This window comes from Fusarium phalaenopsidis, assembly GCF_050370095.1.
Source record: "Fusarium phalaenopsidis strain FUZ10S chromosome Unknown contig_32302, whole genome shotgun sequence".
NCBI lineage: Eukaryota > Fungi > Ascomycota > Sordariomycetes > Hypocreales > Nectriaceae > Fusarium > Fusarium phalaenopsidis.
Window position 1 is genome coordinate 349,218 of NW_028145405.1, and position 17,189 is coordinate 366,406.

The following is a 17,189-nucleotide window of genomic DNA, read 5'->3' on the forward strand; positions in this document are numbered from 1 at the left end:
GGGGTTTTGTCAGCGGGTGGTGTAAGGGGGTTTCGGTAAGTCTTGGTTATTGAAGCCGAGACCGGAGAGTTGCGGCAATGAATATGATGCCTTTCAAGTGTTGGGCGAGTTGGATACCATCAAGAGTGCAGAGTCAAGTGTAATACATCCATTAATCTACAGTTAGAAATAAACAACCTATGCAGAAATTACTCAGTATCCCGCCTTGACCGACACAAAATCCCCCTTAACAATAACCCTCTCAGCCCTAAAGTCATTCCGCCCATCACCCACCCTACGAATACACGGCTGAATCATGAGATCAACCATAGCACTACCAGACCCCATGCCCGCCTCATCCTTGAACCTGTCTACGTTTGCACTCTCACCATGCTCGCACGAGTCCAGGTAAATCTGGGCTCTTTGTGAGGCCATCTCGAGCGCCAGAGTGCCCAGGCCCTCGACAAACTCGGCGATCTCGCCGCTGGCTTGGGGGTCCAGCCGGCTGCCGCTCGCCCGCTGTAGAGAGGCTAGCAGGTTGTTTGTCACCAGCTGAACATTGGCCTGGAAGAACCTCAGGTAGTAGTCATCCGAGGCTGAGCCCTGCCGCCATTTCTTGAGGAGTTTGCCGAAGAAGTCGGCGCGCCAGGAATTCATTTCCTTGGTGTTGGGCAGGATGAGCCCCCGTGAGCCTATAATCGCATGAGTATCAGACCAAAAACATGTGCTCCGTGGAACGTACCTTTGGGGTCGGTAATAGCAAAGACCTGGAATAAGTGATCCATGGCATCAAAGCCATCGCTTCCCTGACATCCAAGGGCACCAAATCCGAGAGGCCGGTCAAAGAAGCCTCGCATGATGATTCTCCAGCAGATGTGGCGTACAAACTTGGGCCAGTTTCGACCTCCTTGCTCAGCGTTCCTGGTCAAGAAGTTATCGGGATCAAGCTCAGGGTCGAACGAGTAGTTGTTTGGCCGTGGAACCCAGTAGTTGAGGTTGTTGATGCGCTGAGCGATGTGCAAGAAGTTGCTCCTGAACTCATCATCTGGCGTAGCCACGTAGTCGTCCATGTTACTGTAGCTCGCCATGCGCTTGTGCGCCGCCGTCAACTCGTTCTGAAGCTTGGTCGTTTCAGCCCTCAACTTGGCTCTGAACCTCTCCTCCAAGTTCTTGGCTTCAGCGTCTCGTCGAGCAATTTCGGCTTCATGCTCAGCCGTCATCTCCTCAACGACTCTTTGATGGCTCAATGCCATGTCGGTAATGGTGCCCTCGAGCTCCTCCTGCTTCTTCCTGGAATTCTCATTGAGAGTGCTGATCTGGCGAGAACAGATTGCCTGCATTTTGGCAATCTCGTCCTTCTTTTCCTTCTCGAGCTCCAAGCAGCGAGCAAGTGCCGTATCACTACTCTGCTTGTAGGCATCTCTCTCGTTGGTGGTCGTCGTCAGACTGTGGTCAAGCTGCTTGTTGATCTTGAGAGCATTCTCCAGCTCCAGATCCTTCTGCTGAGCAGTCTCCCAGTACTGATTGCATTCTGTTCGAGCTTTGTTCCTCTCTCCAACCACGCGATTCAAGTTAGAATTCGCTTTTTGTAGCTCAGTCGTCGTCTGCTCGTAGTGATTTTGGTACATTGCCGACTCCTGTTGGGCAGTGTTTCGCTCGCCAACGGCGGTCTGGTAATCCTGCTCGGCTGCCTCAAGTTTCTTCTGTGTAGATTTGAGAGTATCCTTGAGACCGCGAGCATGAGTCTGCATACTATCGCGCTCTGCCGCAGCTGTTCGTTTGGCATTTTCAGCCTTGGTCCAGTCATCCTGCATCTGATGGATTTGACGATTTCGAGCATCAACCAGTGAATTGAGTCTCGCAATCTCATCCTTCAACTTCCCTACGGAGCCAGTATAACTCTTGATCTGTTGATCTTTGGTCTCGACTGCATGTTTGCGCTTCTCAAGCTCCTTGTTTGCCCACTGCAACACTGTACCGAGTTGGTCGACATAGGGGTCTTTTGGAACCTTGTGTTGCTTTTGGAACGCCTTGAGCTTCCTGGACCAGTCGTCTAGGTTCGAATTTTGAGTAGTAGGCTTGTGGAGTGTTTGATGCTGTTTTTGGGTTCCTCCATTTCTGCGGAATCTGTCACGAAGGCCAGAGCCTCGGCGCTCTTCAGACTCCACGTGCTGTTCCGTAGACTGATGTGACCATTGGTCGTCGTCGTTATCGTCGTCGTCATCGAGTATATAGTTGAAAGGATCCGTTTCCCTGACAGGGTCCGATCTCCGATCACGTTCGTCAGGAATGTGGTCTTTGTTGATGGGAGGATCTGGTCGAACAGCCTCTGCCCGAGCAGCTTCTGATCGAGCAGCTCCAGACCTGGCAGCCTCAGACCGAGCAACCTCTGACCGAGCAACCTCTGACCGAACAGTGTCTGAACGAACAGTTTCTGACCGGGCAGCTTCTGATCGAGCAACTTCCGATCGGGCAGCCTCAGACCGAAGAGTATCTGAACGAACAGTATCTGAACGAACAGCCTCAGACCGGACAGACCGAATGGCTTCAGGCCGAACACCATCAGACTGAGCCACCTCTGACCGAACAGCATCTGAACTAACGACTTCTGGTCTCACGCTTGTTCCTCTTAGTGGAACAAGTTGGAGAGGGACCGTATCGTTCTGGGCAGTCGGATAGGGAGGGCTCCCAGTAGTTGAACCAACAGGTCTTCTCTGCGTGGCACCAGAAGTTTGAGATTGAAAGGCGAGGGCGGCAGCCGCTCGGGCTGTATCCATTGGAGGTTGCGAAGGACCTGCCCTGTGCTGGTCGGGCGACGATGGAAGTCCGCCTGTTCGTTCAGAGTAAGACTCATTGCGGTGTCGAGTCGCACGAGGCGAATCTCGCCCATTGGTGTTTCCTGTCTGGCTTCGCATCGTTTCTTCTGGCTCTTGACTTGTTTCTGTTGAAGTCGGTTCTTCCACTGGCATCTCAATCGGCTCGGTGTCTATCATGCGCTCCGAGGGAAGCTCAACCATAAGCCTCGGAGCATCACTCTGAGTTGATGTGACCTGAGGGGGACTCCGAGTCAACGTCCCTCGAGAAGTTTCGGAGGATGGTTGTGTGACTGGTTGGCCGTCTATCTCGTGCTCGTTCTTCCAGATAGACCCGCTCTCAATGCGAGACCTGTAGGGTGATGCGGATTGTGTGCCCGGAGTCAAGCCGTCTGGATTTCGCTGCGGGGACTCGACTGAAGGAGTAGCAGTTGCGCTGCTCCAATATGAAGTGCTCGGCGTTGCTCGACCCGATAGATTATCAGTCGAGGTGAAGCCAAGCTCTGCTTGCCGACGAGCAGCTTCACGCTTCTGAGTCGCGTATTGGTTGTGAATTGGAGTATCAGGCAGCTCGGGGGCGGCGACTTCTTCGACCTGAGGTTCCCCTCTGTTGGTGAACTTGTCCTTGAGCTTCTTGCTCCAGCGCTTGCTGGCGGACTTGGTCTCGTCTCGGGGTTTGGAGGGCATGGTGAGAGAGGAAAGAAGAGCAATGGCTTGACATCAGATTGGGTTTGCCAAAAGAGAGTGCCGCGATGATGAACAAAAGAACTCTAGCTTCCCCTCTACTCGCTGCAAGTCAAGTCAAGACAAGACGAGACAGCCTTGAACCGAGACGGGTAGCGGGCTGAGCCTGTCACAGCCCTGGTAGGCTCCCCATGGAGGCTGCGTCTAGCTGCCGCCGCACAAGCAGGCAGAAGCCCCCTTGTCCGATAAGAAATGCACCCCGAGAAACGTGTCGACGACATTGCCACTCTCAGCCCCCGGCGCCTGTTTTCAACCTCATCCCGCTTGTCGGGTTGTGGTGGAGGTGGAGGTGTGAGAAGGCGCACCAGCTGGAGAGCCTGAAAGATACATGTCTAGGTAGACACCCCCTCATTACCAAGCCTCACACCCAGCACAAGCTGGCATGGCAGCCCGTTTATATCCTCCTGCCATTAATCATCTCGGATCCTTGATCGAAAAGAAATACAATCTTTCGTGCCATCTTTCTCGCAAGAACTTGTCTTTCAGGAAAGAGTCAACCCTCAGCCTGACGCCGCAATGGATGAGTTTGATCTTGGCCCCGACATCCCCATTGAGGGCACCACAGGCGAGGCTCCTCGCTTTATCTTTTGCTTCGACTTTGGTACAACATTTACTGGTGAGTTTCTCCAATTCCCACTGTAATTTCCCAGATGTTAACTCTCTAGGCGTCGCCTGGGCTCTTGTGAACGGAACAAGTCCACCAAGGCTCAGAGACATCCAAGTCGTCAGCGCCTGGGCTTCCGACTACATTCAGGACAAAGTCCCCTCTCTCTATACCTACTCACCCGAGCACGGCCAGAGGTGGGGATGGGACATCGAGAACAACATGTACGTCATCCGGCAGCCCAAGCTGGAGCTGCCGGAGCCAAAGACGCTCGACGCTCTGAAGAAGCTCAAGTGCGCCGTCAAGTATGATCGCATCCTACGTGAGGCCATTGAGAACGGCACTCGACTTCCTATCCATGTGACAAAGGGTCCGTATGATGTTACTCGGGATTATCTCTTTGAGGTAGCCAAGGCGGCGCACGATTCCGTCGAGAAGAATCTTCCCCCAGGCCAGCTAAAGGACTTTCCCATTGACATTGTTGTAACACACCCAGCGGTAAGTTGTCAGCGAAACTGCCATTCAATTGCAATGACTAATTGAAATACAGGAATGGGATGAGAGGGCAAGGAGTATGACCTTCAAGGCAGTACATGCCGCGTTCAAATATGGATTCAGAGACAGCAAGCTCGGCACTTCACGCCTGACGACAGAACCTGAAGCGTGCGCACAGTACACGCTGGAAGCTGCCCAAAGCGAAGGCATCATGGATATTCGAGAGGTGTGTTCTGCTCCGAAGACACCACATTAGTTGCTAACGTTGTGCAGGGAGAGTGTTTCGTGGTTGTCGACGCTGGTGGTGGCACAGTCGTAAGTATAACACCCAAACGTTGAGAGATGCGTATTCTTACCGTACTGTTTAGGATCTGGTCTCCTACTACGTGCAAAGTCTGAGTCCCTTCCAGCCCAAGAGGGTGACCCGCCCAAGTGGTAAGTCTTTGTCCCATTCAGTATCACCAAGTGTTAACAATGTGTTCCAGGCGGCAAATGTGGTGCTACATGCATCGACAGATACTTCCTCTTCGAATACCTCCCCGCCAAACTAGGCGCTGAGTACGATGCCCTGGCCCCAGGCGTCCTCGAAGCCCGTGATCAAGATCAAAGCGGCGGCCAAGTCGTTCTGAGCACCGGTCTTCAGTCCATCCTCAAGGAGTTCCAGCTCATCAAGCACGAGTTTGAAGGACGCAAGGCCCGCGGCCAAGCTGGAGACATTAAAGTTCTCAACCTACCTCACGGCTTCGGTAACAGGAACGATGCTGCGCGGGGAATTCGTGATGGGCAGTTGCTCATCTCGAGTGCGGATCTCGAGATCATGTTCCGAGAGTCTGTTCCCGAGATTCTACGTCTCATTGAGGGCCAACTCTCAGCAGTCGAGAACAAGCACATGAAGGCCAAGGTAAAATGACCACATTTGTCCCAGAGAAACAGCTTCTAATCCTATTTCAGGCCATCTTCCTCTCAGGCGGCTTCTCTGGAAGCAAATACCTTCGCGATTGCGTAGAACACTTTGCCAGGAGCCGTGACGTCGGCTTCTACTGGCCTGAAAAGGAGAGGTATGCTTAACCCCGACTTCAAAGAAAACATTCAATTACTGACCTATTTCAGTTGGTCTGCCGTCGCCCGAGGAGGTGTTGTAATGGGCCTCAGCAGCGGCGGCGAATACCGTCAAGCCCCCATCTGCCATCAAAGCCCCTGCCATATTGGCATAGTCCTCGCAGAGCCATTCGCAACCTTTTCCCACGAGCCCGAGCAGCGCTATCTGGACACTCACGACGGAAAGGCACGAGCTAAAAACAACATCAAGTGGCTCGTACTAAAGGGCGACCTGATCGAGAACGAACTCTACGTCAAGCAGCGCATCGTCAGGAAACTGCCCAAGCGCATGAACCCTGCCAGCCGGCTTACAGTCGTCTTTGACACTTGGGATTACATTGGCGAGCATGCCAACGAGCCGCCGACAAACCTACACGAAACGCCAGGTAAGTTTCAATAGCCCCATCACACCTGTGATAGCACTAACACCACAATCAGGCAGGACAATCGAGCGCATCGGAGCAGGCAAGAGGGAAGCCAAGAAGTGGGACTTTCAGCTCCCGCAACCAAAGCCCAACCAGTGGAAGGCGGTCGGCAGCTCGTCAGGATGGTACCAGCTAGACATGGATCTCGAAATCACAGTCACAAAGGACCGCGCGAGCATCCAGCTCACGCCGACTCAGAGGGCAGAGTACGGGGAGCCTGAGGAGCCGCTCCTCAACGAGTCACACGTCTTCAACCCGAGAGCTGCGGAGGATGGCTTCATGTAGCTGTAGGGCTAGCTAGATGCATGCAGGGAAAGGGACCGGGGTTCTATTGGATAGTTCAGCGTCAATGTATCAACTTGTATCAAGCCATTGTATCTCTACGTACCTCTCCTAATCCATGCTTGCACTTTCAAGCCTCGTTGCCTCGCGGCAAGGGAGATATTGCAATAGTCTTGTTACCCCTCAAGGGTGTCGGACTCGCACACAAACGAGGCAGTGTCTGCAATGTCTGCAGGTCTGGACTATTGGTTCAGTTCAAGGGTTGAAAAGAGACGCCTGCAGATGCGGGCGGCTGTGGAAATTGCTATCGCCAAGGTTCTAGGCTTCCCGGGGGTGTGGGTGTGTCGACGGGATATGCCTTCATGACAGCCTTGTTGGTGTGAGAGGGGGGCTTCTCGCAGCACAGCCGAGTGCGGCTCTCCAGTTTGCCTAGCCCACCTACACACTCTGAGTAGTTCTTTTATCATGAGAGAGGGTATTTTGCGTTTTGTCCTCACTTGAGACCGCAATACCATCTTTGACAATCCATCTCAACTCATCTCTTTCCAACCGGCATCATGAAGTCCTGGGATGGCCTCAACTACTACACAACCAACACAACCCTCTGGGTTGAGCTCATGAACCGGAGCACCGAGGAATGGGGCATCGGCTATCTCCCAGCCAAGCTGGTAGCCATCCCGGGCAAGTTCAACAGCAGCTACAACATCTCAGACGACGCCATCCTCATCCAGCACGCAGCCCAGAGCAAGGACGGCAGCCGCGACACGGAAAAGATCATCTTTGGCGTCGCGTCCGGCATCGTCATCCTCTTCATGGCGGCGTGGATCTTCTACAACTTCGACGATCTTAAGCCGCCAACAGATGATGATGAGGGCGCAGGCGTAAAGACTGGTGAAGATGCCACCAGCACGCGCACCAGGACGACAGAGGTCACTGCCAACGAGAAGGACGCCCAAGAATTTGGAGCGTTTTGCCAGCAGCTCAAAGACTTTTACTATAGCGACAAAAAGTCCGAACTTGAAGCCGCAGAGCGCGACATTGTCGAGGAGAGCGGCCCAACCGTCGAGAAACCCTGGGTAGGCGACATAGAAGAAGCATCTGCCCTTCTCCGCAAACTATACAGCCTCAAGATCACGATGCGCAACGACGGCGACTCGGAGCATGTCACTCTCGCAGAGCGCAACAGACACCTCGCCGAGAGCGATGCCATTCTTGCAGAGGTCAACAGGCTGATTGAGGTGAGGGCGGCCGCGATGCGTGATCCCAGCCAGCTGAGAGCCGAAGACGAAGATATGGCCGAAATGGAAGAGATTGAGACGGCATTGAGCGAGATAGAAGCCGAGAACCATGCGCCGATGCGCTGGGATGATTCGCAGCGAAGCCGGGTGAGCAGGGCATCGCGATAATTGTCTTTGTTAATCTTTGGTGTTCCATGATATCCCTTTTTCTTGTATTATCGTATCCAAAACGGCTTTCATAGCATGACCAAGCCAGTAATTGATCATATTTGTCGGGTTTATCGGTCAATTCTCATCGCGAATAGTCGGATCGCTATCTCCGTTGGTGGTTGTCATCGTGAGCCGTGGTGAGGCTGGTGTCTCGGGGTTTCCAGGCAGTGGCAGTGACGTATTACAAAGCAACGCCGAACTTGGCCGAACACCATGGTAGGAATAACTTCTGTCTTTAACCTGGCCAGACGTGAATACATATTTATTCAATCTCTCTGCCTCCTTATCATCTTATCTATTAAAACTCAATCTCAACATACAAACCGAAATCTATCATCTCAACGTCTCAATCTAATCTTAACATCATACACCAACCCCTCCATCGCCACCCATCATCACAATGGCCGACTCCCCCATGGCAGACGACGCCTCAACCTCCGAGTCCGCATGGCTTACCCTCTCCGTAAAGCACCGCCAAGTCACCTACGACCTCTCTTTCCCCGAAGACGCCACCGTCACCGACCTCTTTCACGAAATCGAAGCCAGCCTCGACATCCCCGTCGCAAACCAAAAGATCCTCGCACCGAAATGCCCACTCCTCAAATTCCCATTCAAGAACCCCGACATGCCGCTCCTCGACCTCAAGGGGAAGCCCCTGACCCTCATGGGCGCTCCCGCGGCCGAAGTACAGCAGATTCAGGACATGGCTGAGCGTGTCGCAAAGCGCAACGCTGCGCGCATGGCCCAGCGCAGCAGAGCAAGACATGCGCCCACGCGCAAGACTGCTGAGGATTCGCAATATACCTTTCTCCAAGTCCGACCTTTACAAGGACTCCCGAATCCCGATCGCAGCCAAAAGCTGCTCCTGCGACTCAAGGAGGACCCAGGTATCCGTGCCGCGATGAAGAAGCACAAGTTTACGGTTGGCCTCTTGACAGAGATGGAACCTCTGTCGCATACACAAACAACACACGAAGGGACAAGCCGAATTCTGGGATTGAATCGCAACCAGGGCGAGGTGATTGAGCTACGACTTCGGACGGATGCCCACGATGGATATCGCGACTACAAGACCATCCGCAAGACTCTCTGCCACGAGCTAGCACATAACGTCCACGGACCTCACGATCGCAACTTTTGGGATCTATGCCACCAAATCGAACGAGAGGTTCAGGCGGCTGATTGGAAGTCGGGAGGCCACACGATCGGAGAGACATCAAGATACACCATCTCAGGCGTGGACGAAGAAGAATTTGAGGAAGATCACGGAGGCTGGACAGGAGGAGAATTCGTCCTAGGCGGAGTTAGCAATGCTACAACCGCGGGTCTAAGCCGGAGGGAGGTTCTTGCGCAGGCGGCGCTGGAGAGGCAACGAAAGGAAGTTGAAGCTGAAAGAAAGGTGTTGGAGGCGGCTGAAAAGACACGACGGCATACACCACCTGGTGATGATTCAAAGTGAAAGTCCTTTCATGACTGAACTGGCGTTGATGGCAAGGGTACCGGACACATTATAGAAGCATAGGATATTCATGGGGCATAGCATTGGATAGCAAGCGTAACATGCCATTAGATAATTAATATTTGAGATTACCAGACCATCTTGGAAATAAGACATCACGATAAATAACGTGATATAGATCAGTCGTAATATGGCATTATACAATCTGGTATACAAAACTATCCTATCACGTCTCTCAATACGGCAGAGGATCCAGATTCAATCCCTCGACACTGAACTTGAAAGCGTCGTTCCTCGAGTAGCTTCCAGCAGCATCAAGATCCAGACGACCCCTGATACAGTCACGGAAATCGACATCAGCATAGATCAAACCGTCAGGGTCCTCCCACTGCGGTCCAGCAATGACGTCGCCAAACGGTGTAACGATCGAGGAACCGCCACGCGAGAGGAACTCGGTCTTAAGGGTCTGGGAACGGCTCGATGTCGAGGGAGGAGCGGGAGTCTCGCCATCCTCATCGCAGCACAGGACAATCTCGTTGCCGTCTTCGTCAAAGACGGACTTGCGGCGGCGGCGTGTGGGAGACTTTGGCAGTGCGATCTCGAAGCCATCTTCAGTGAGGGTCGAATTCCTTCTTCCCCTCGTAGTAGGCGGCGCAGTGCCATTAGTCTCACCCCCGGTCTTGGGAATGCACATGTTGCTGCTGACAACGAAGCAACGTCCCTCTACACCAACAGTGCGCATCAGACCAAGCCAGGCATCGCGGTTATCAGCGGTGGGGGCGAGATACAAGTTGATGTTCTGGGCGTAGAGACTCTGGCGCAGAAGAGGCATGTAGTTCTCCCAGCAGATGGCAGCAGCGAGGTTGATGCGAACGCCGCGGATGATGGTGGTGACGGCTTGGAGGGTGCTCGGGGAAGCCTGGGCCCAGATAAGGCGCTCCGATCCGGTCTAGCGAGTGTAAGTGAGGATCGACGATACCATCGTAGGACAACTTACAGGGAGCACCTTGCGACGCTTGCCCAGCATGCCCTCCTTGGGGCAGATGTAGACGACGGAGCAATACAGGCTTCCACCAGCCTTCTCGATACATCCAACAACGATAAAGACACCAGTGTCTCTCGCAATCCGCTCAAGCTCCTCACGCGAGCCATCTCCACGGACCTGATCGTCATCCCCTCCGAGCTGCCTCTTCGCCCACTTGACACCCGCACCTCCACCACCCGGTCCCACAGTGTCGCCGAGGTCAATGGCCTGCTCAAAGTAGCTGACAAACTCGTCGCGGCCGGCCTGGGAGCGGTTTCCGATCTCGCAACCAAAGCTGCTCCCGCGGGGGTACCCGCCGATGAAAGCCTCGGGGAGGAGAAGGATGTCGATGTTGGAAGCAGCCGCGCGCTGGGCGATGGAGTCGATGAGAGCAATGGTGGCAGGCGTAGACTCCTGCGTGCCCGGAGAGGCAGTGCCCAGACGGATAGTAGAAGCTGTAGCCATTTTGCAATCGCTGACCTGACGTTGGAAGAGAGAGAGATGCGAGGTTGAAGAGTGGTCAAGCAGACATCAGGTGAGTCAAGTAACCATACCCGCAATGGCCACCCGCCCTTCTACGTAAGGTGGCAGATTGAGATACGTACGTAGGGCGTAGGAGACAACTCCGACTCAGCAACGAGCGGGGCAAGCCAATTGTATCATCTTCATCAGCGGATGCTTCGGCGCCATGCTCGTTCGAGCTCTCTTGTTGGAGACTCTGTCCTGGAGACTTGTCGCAACAGAGGGTCCAAGCTGGGAGATACAGAAAGCTACCCCACAATGGACCTTGGAGCTCCGAGCAACAGGCAGAGCCATGTCTTGGTTTGGGGTATATGGCTTGCATGAAGTGTCTATTATGTGCTTCTATGACAGTTGAATGTATAGGCTAGAATTCGTCCCAATTGCAGCTCTTTTCGTCAAGAATTCGAGCTTGAGAATGATATCTCGGCCGTTCACATGCCGAATTTCGGTGTAAGTGACCGAGATCCACCAAGTTCAAGGTTCAAGCCATGGACGCCGGATGGTTGTACCGAGAGATGCAGGTGTTGAATGATAAAAGTTTGATAGGGAAGCAAATATCTAATTCATATGAAAGAGAGTATCAGAAAGAACTTCGATCTCCAACAACTTCGATAGCACACCCAAGAAGTCAGTTGGTGATAGCAAGACACTAACCACCTTAGCAGCCAGTGGGCTATATAATCCCCTCAATCACCTTTCCAATCACAACCCCCCACTACAACAGGCGCTCAACGCCTGCCATCTTCCGTAGTATAGTGGTCAGTATGCAAGCTTGTCACGCTTGAGACCCGGGTTCAATTCCCGGCGGGAGAGATCCAGCCACCTGTGATACACAGGCATTTCTTTTTGCATTTTCGGGCAATTCCCCAGTTGTTCTTTTTACTTCATTCTCATTGTTTTACCAAGTCAGTTTTTGGACTTGGTGTCTAACATATAATATCTGGTTGCGTTCAAGTGATGGCTTGGTCCTGCCTTCACATCCTCCCATGGAGCGAATAAGAAGAACATGGCAACCTCTGAGAACTCATTTAGTTTTTAGAAGCCCTCAAAGCGACGGGGAAATGTCACCATGGCCCGGTACGTGTTCGTTGTCTAGATATTTGCCCTCTTCCTTCCAAGTTGGCTGCTCAGGGTCGCGAGAAGCCGCATTACACACATCATTTGGCAAACTTGCTTCCCTCACGTCTCAAACATCAATCACATCCTTCGCACTCGCCAAAGAGCGTAGTTATTCCATCAGGCAATACGGCGGGGGTTTAACAAATGCCGATATCAGCCAGCATCGCATCAACTGAACAGTGGTAATTGTCCTTCCATGAAGCAACTGATGGCATCATGTTGGAATCCTTTCAAGAACCATGCTTGTCAACCATTTTGAAGCAAAACCCCAAGTTCCATATACTCTGCCGATACTTTTGCTTGTCTCTAGGCAAGCGGCCATATTCCTTCTCCTGACGACTGTAGCTTGCTCACGTTGTTGGACGAGTGAATGATGAAGCACACAGGACGCAAACGAAGACCCAAAAGCCATATTATCACTTGCAACCCATGCTTAAGTCACTCTACCTAGAAGTATAAATTCACCATGTCGCCTCCAATATTCTTCTTCCCTTACTCAGTTCTCCTCTCCATCGTCACTCCGGCCCCATCCGCAGTAGTAATATCTGCTTCTATACCATGTTTCATTCCTATATATACATGCCTGGCGCACTCCCCCTTATTCCCCTGGAGTTTTCTAGCCTGTTCTCAACTTGTAGCATGCTGATTCGCGGATCATGAATCCCACCGCATCTATAGAAAGATGACGATCCTTTCATCGACCCAACAACACGCTGCTGGACTACGAAGTCTTCCTCAAGCATGTCATTCTAAGAAGTGCGTGCCTTGGAGGAATGCTCCCCTGCCTCATGACCCTACACCCAAAGGCCTTTGCAGGCAAAGATCGCCAAAGTTGGACCGACTTGGATCATCGGATCACATGGGTCTCTTTCCACTTTTCATCATTCCATCCAAAGGCACTTGTCCCCTAACGCGAAGCGCGACCGTAACGGCTCCTCTTATCCAGAAGCATCTTTAACTCGAGACCGAGGAGCATGGGCTTGTAATGTCGGGCGTGTGACCACAACGTGCACAGCAGCAAGGTATGCCCAGCTTCCCTTCCGGCCTCGCCCTCATAGGCTTTCCTTGAGTTTTTCTCTGTGATATTTAGACTAACACGATCGGATGTATGCTAGCAGTGCTTCCGTACTGGTATATATTTAGCTTCCAGTCTCGAACATCGTCTACCCCAGATGCCAGGGCTACTTTCCCCTCAATGCTTTCAAAATTGGGGGTCTTATGGGACAACAAAACACTCTTGGTCAGTGTCTAGAGTGTTTATCTATATGTTCGCACAACTCGCACGCCAAAACTCGGGGATTCTGACTCTGTTGGGATGAATAGCGGGGCGGGGCCTGGATCATGGATCTCATCACCATCTCACCAACTCACAGGTCGTTGAGATACCGAGAGACTCATTGGAAACAGAAAGACCCCTTCCCTCGCCGCGTTTCAGCACAGAACATGGGACGAGGATGGCCGAGTATGGTCAACTGGAGCAATAGTAACCTCTACCGCCCCTTGGTTCAGGTTTACGACGATAAGAATGACTGTGGATCTCGTCACTATTCGGTCAACCTGTTGAATTAGCAAATTTCATAGACATGGAAGGTCACTATGGTGACCAAAATGTCCTTACTTCTCTGAGAAAAACTGAGATTGTTTTTGACGAGGGATGACTGCAGGACCGAATGGTGTTTGTTAATGAATCCTGACAGCAATCACAGTATAAAAGTACAGTTGCCACTGATCTTTCATTTTGTTTACTTAAAATACCAAAAAGTCTAGTTAAAGCGATATTTGTATCGGCCATTGCCATTCTCATACTGGGCCAAGATTCTATGGATCTTTAGCGACGTGGACGAGACTGAGAATCGAGCTCCCATCATAGGCCGAGAGAGAGATAAGAACAATTAATAGATAAAAGTATATATGCTGCTAAAAAGAAAAAAGAAAAAGGCCAATGTTACTTAATTACCTAGCTACACATGAGGAAAAAAAAGTTGTGAAGTTCTGACAGCGGCCTGAGGTCGTGTGATGAAGGAAGGGATCTGCGCCCATATGCAAGGTGACCACCACCACATTTCACTTCATAGCAACAAACAATTCGTGATCATTATGAAGGACAGATTAATAGACCTCTTTCTACTCAATAGAAAAGTACTGCAAAGAGCGACCAGCTTGACAAGATCCAACAGCACCCGACTCTTCCGCTAAATCAGGCAGGCGGTGACAGTCGTCAAAATAGACGTCGCCCAGCAGCCAGTCGGTTGACATCATGGATGCTTTGACAAAAGATTACAGTGTCATTGACCACAAAACACATTTCTCATCAGCTGGAATTTCTTAACCTAGAAACTCCAGTACGTTCGCCTTCTGTACTAATACTTTCGCTCCTGCACAGCTGCAGTATCGGTCTCCACTGACTGTCAACATGGCCATCGTTGAAGGGTGGCTACCGCCCACCCGGGAGCACTACGACCTCATCCTCAAAATCTGGCAAATCTCTTATCCGATTGTGAGTGGCACAGCACGTGCTCCTGCACCGCACATGCTCTGACAGTGCCCATAGGTTGGCTCGATCCAATGGCTCACCAAATGGTATGGCATGGGCAAGACATCGGTGGCCAGCCGCCTGAACCTCCCAGGTCGCATAGGCTGGTTGACCATGGAGGCTCCAGGTTTCCTGACGTTGGCGTACCTCATGAAGACCCTTCCTGAGCAGCACGGCATCGATGATTTGCCTTGGCAGAATAAGGTGCTTGCGGGTTTGTTTGTAGGTTTCCCGTGCCCGTTGCCGTTGCCGTTAGGGGGAGCCGAAACTAGCTTGGGACCTCGGGATCGTGCAGTGGCGCCTTATGAGGGGATAGCTAACACGACACACAGGTAATCCACTACTCTTACCGCGCGGTCATGTTCCCCTATCTCCAACCATCCATGTCACCACTTCACATCGCGGTGTGGCTGCTTGGGGTCAGCTTCCAGATCTTCAACGCAACTTGTCTGGGCTCCTGGCTTGCTGCCTACGGCCCAACCACTGAGGAAGCATGGGCCTCGCAGTCATCCATCCTTCAGTTCTCGGCTGGCATTCTCATCTTCTATCTTGGACTGTCGGGCAACTTCTTTCACGACGAGGAGCTCCGAGAGATCCGCCGACGGGAGGCCCAACGGGCTCAGCGCGACCAGGGAAATGTGAGCGTGGAGAAGCACTATCAGATCCCGCAGGCGGGTTTGTTTAGGTATATGCTGTACCCGCATTACCTGTGCGAATGGGTGGAGTGGGCTGGGTTCTGGATGGCAGCCGGATGGGGGTGCGCTCCAGCGAGGGCGTTCCTCATCAACGAGATATTTGCCATGTTGCCGCGGGCGGTGAGGGGGAAGCGTTGGTACTTGGAGAGGTTTGGGGAGGACAAGGTGGGAAAGAAGTGGGCGGTGATTCCAGGGGTGTGGTGAAGACGAGGACAGGGGAAGACGGATTAGAGATAGACGAAGTGTACTGTAACTGTATGACAGGGTTAGATTCAAGGTAGACTGGTCAAAAGGAGGTAGATGAGATCAAGTGCATAGACGAGTTAGAACTGTACTCGACGATATGAATAGCAGCCGACTGCAACAGCCGAAGGGTTAATGTGGCGATGATGGTGTGTCAACTATGAATCTGGGACGATACTGAGCATCACGACGATGCCAAGTTGTGAGTGTCATCAACTGGGGTATAATGGAGCTGCTTAGGCCAGGTCATTGCCACTAGCAAGCCACGTCTTGCCATATCAGAACAACATCTGGGGCCCCAGAGGAGTATTGCATGAAGCTCACCGTGAAATGTCCGAGAAAAGAGAGAAGGCTCCTGTTGCCGACTCCAACTGCCGAACCTTTTCTTGGCACGGGCCACGGCCCCTCAAGCGCCCACCCCCGACTCCTTCAGGGCGCTCCAGAATCTGGCCGAATTACCCCAGAAAATCTGGGGTACAGGGGAATCAATCTCATTAGCGAGGGAGATTTCTAATCGTTCTTGTTTTTGTGGACAGATTAGAATGCGGGATGAGGGAAAAAAAAACCTGGGGAAAGCCTGTTGTTGTTGGCTGTGCGTGCCCGGCCCCGGATGTCGGAGCGGACACGGAGCCGAATGTGGACACCTCTCTTCGGAGCTGTCAAAGAGGAGAGGAGAGAGGGAAGGCAAGAGAAGTTGGAGTCGATGTACCTTCCTGGAGAAGGAGAGGTACATTTTTCGCGGCTCTAATTTGCTGGAGACCGCCAGTACTCTTCGCGCGGGGAAAGAGGTTGGCTGGGAAGGTAGTTCCTGCGCTTAAGCTTAACCCACGTGGCTACCGTAGTTTGTGGCTAAACGATTTTCAGGATTGGATGCCATCATCATCTGTCATCCATCCATTTCATCTCCAACACTTTCCCCGCATCCAGTCCAACGCTACCAAAGGCCAGACTGTGGCTAGGCTTTTGTGCCATGGAACTTTGCCGGGCATCACTTGATTTGGTCTGACTCGGCTGTGAGGGAACTGCTGTCAAGAAGCAGGCACGAGCTCTTTCCGTCTGGCTGCAGTGCACAAACAGCAAATATCAACTGCGACATGGCAACACATGTGTCGTCTCATTCTTGAGAACCCACACCACACGCGCGTCCATATTGCCGAGTCAACCAATCCCTCCCCCCGTCACACGGTGGAGAGCCAGCGTCCCTGTTGACGCCCAGCTCAGATCGACGGCCCCGAGGGAGATGCCGTGAACCAAGAAAACGCCCGGGGGGAAACCTTGAGGGAGGACAGATGTGACGCCAGCCCAGCCCCAATGAAATCCTCAGACGCTCCCTCATCTCTGGCGGATGAAGCCACTTGTGGCCCGGATAGATCGAATTTGCGGGGGAGCCAGACAACCCTGGTGGAGGATGAGGGTCCCCACGACAAGGGGAGGGGAGCCAAGCGAAGCTAACGGCGAGATTGGGAAAACTCAGACGCACCAAGGCTGGACTGGGGGTGAATCAAGTCGCAACCACATTGTTTTCGTTAGTTCTGCCGTGAGGGGAACGACATCTCGACTCGAGAACTGACTGGGGTTTAATCCCAAGACGGTAGACCGAGGGCCGAAAGCTGCTATCGGGGCGCCGGCCTGTTTTTCTATTTGAAGGACCCTGCCTGCTCCTCTCACTTGGATAGATCTGCCACTCGACAAACACTTGGACACTC

The 17,189-nt window shown here is 52.6% G+C and overlaps 6 protein-coding genes and 1 non-coding gene across 7 annotated transcripts; 5 read left to right on the forward strand and 2 right to left on the reverse strand.

The window, feature by feature from the left end:
- Positions 1-192: 192 nt before the first annotated feature.
- On the reverse strand, positions 193-3,479 carry LRP88_07496 (uncharacterized protein; the record flags this gene model as incomplete). The annotated part of the gene is made up of 2 exons (XM_083244026.1): positions 193-671; positions 722-3,479. The coding sequence occupies 2 exons, from the start codon at positions 3,477-3,479 to the stop codon at positions 193-195; spliced, it is 3,237 nt and encodes a 1,078-aa protein (XP_083098520.1).
- A 573-nt stretch (positions 3,480-4,052) lies between these two features.
- On the forward strand, positions 4,053-6,443 carry LRP88_07497 (Hsp70 family protein; the record flags this gene model as incomplete). Its single annotated transcript, XM_083244027.1, has 9 exons — positions 4,053-4,152; positions 4,202-4,638; positions 4,691-4,861; positions 4,909-4,950; positions 5,004-5,070; positions 5,121-5,536; positions 5,587-5,693; positions 5,746-6,119; positions 6,172-6,443. 9 exons carry the CDS (start codon positions 4,053-4,055, stop codon positions 6,441-6,443), a joined length of 1,986 nt encoding a protein of 661 aa, XP_083098521.1.
- Positions 6,444-6,997: 554 nt separating this feature from the next.
- Positions 6,998-7,846, forward strand: LRP88_07498 (uncharacterized protein; the record flags this gene model as incomplete). The annotated part of the gene is made up of 1 exon (XM_083244028.1): positions 6,998-7,846. One exon carries the CDS (start codon positions 6,998-7,000, stop codon positions 7,844-7,846), a length of 849 nt encoding a protein of 282 aa, XP_083098522.1.
- Positions 7,847-8,288: 442 nt separating this feature from the next.
- Positions 8,289-9,347, forward strand: LRP88_07499 (WLM domain-containing protein; the record flags this gene model as incomplete). Its single annotated transcript, XM_083244029.1, has 1 exon — positions 8,289-9,347. One exon carries the CDS (start codon positions 8,289-8,291, stop codon positions 9,345-9,347), a length of 1,059 nt encoding a protein of 352 aa, XP_083098523.1.
- Positions 9,348-9,582: 235 nt separating this feature from the next.
- Positions 9,583-10,836, reverse strand: LRP88_07500 (carbon-nitrogen hydrolase; the record flags this gene model as incomplete). Its single annotated transcript, XM_083244030.1, has 2 exons — positions 9,583-10,296; positions 10,345-10,836. 2 exons carry the CDS (start codon positions 10,834-10,836, stop codon positions 9,583-9,585), a joined length of 1,206 nt encoding a protein of 401 aa, XP_083098524.1.
- A 798-nt stretch (positions 10,837-11,634) lies between these two features.
- On the forward strand, positions 11,635-11,706 carry LRP88_07501. The gene has a single exon. It is a non-coding gene; the product is annotated as a tRNA-Asp (tRNA).
- Positions 11,707-14,425: 2,719 nt separating this feature from the next.
- On the forward strand, positions 14,426-15,444 carry LRP88_07502 (uncharacterized protein; the record flags this gene model as incomplete). The annotated part of the gene is made up of 3 exons (XM_083244031.1): positions 14,426-14,509; positions 14,564-14,767; positions 14,878-15,444. The coding sequence occupies 3 exons, from the start codon at positions 14,426-14,428 to the stop codon at positions 15,442-15,444; spliced, it is 855 nt and encodes a 284-aa protein (XP_083098525.1).
- Between the last annotated feature and the right edge of the window lie 1,745 nt (positions 15,445-17,189).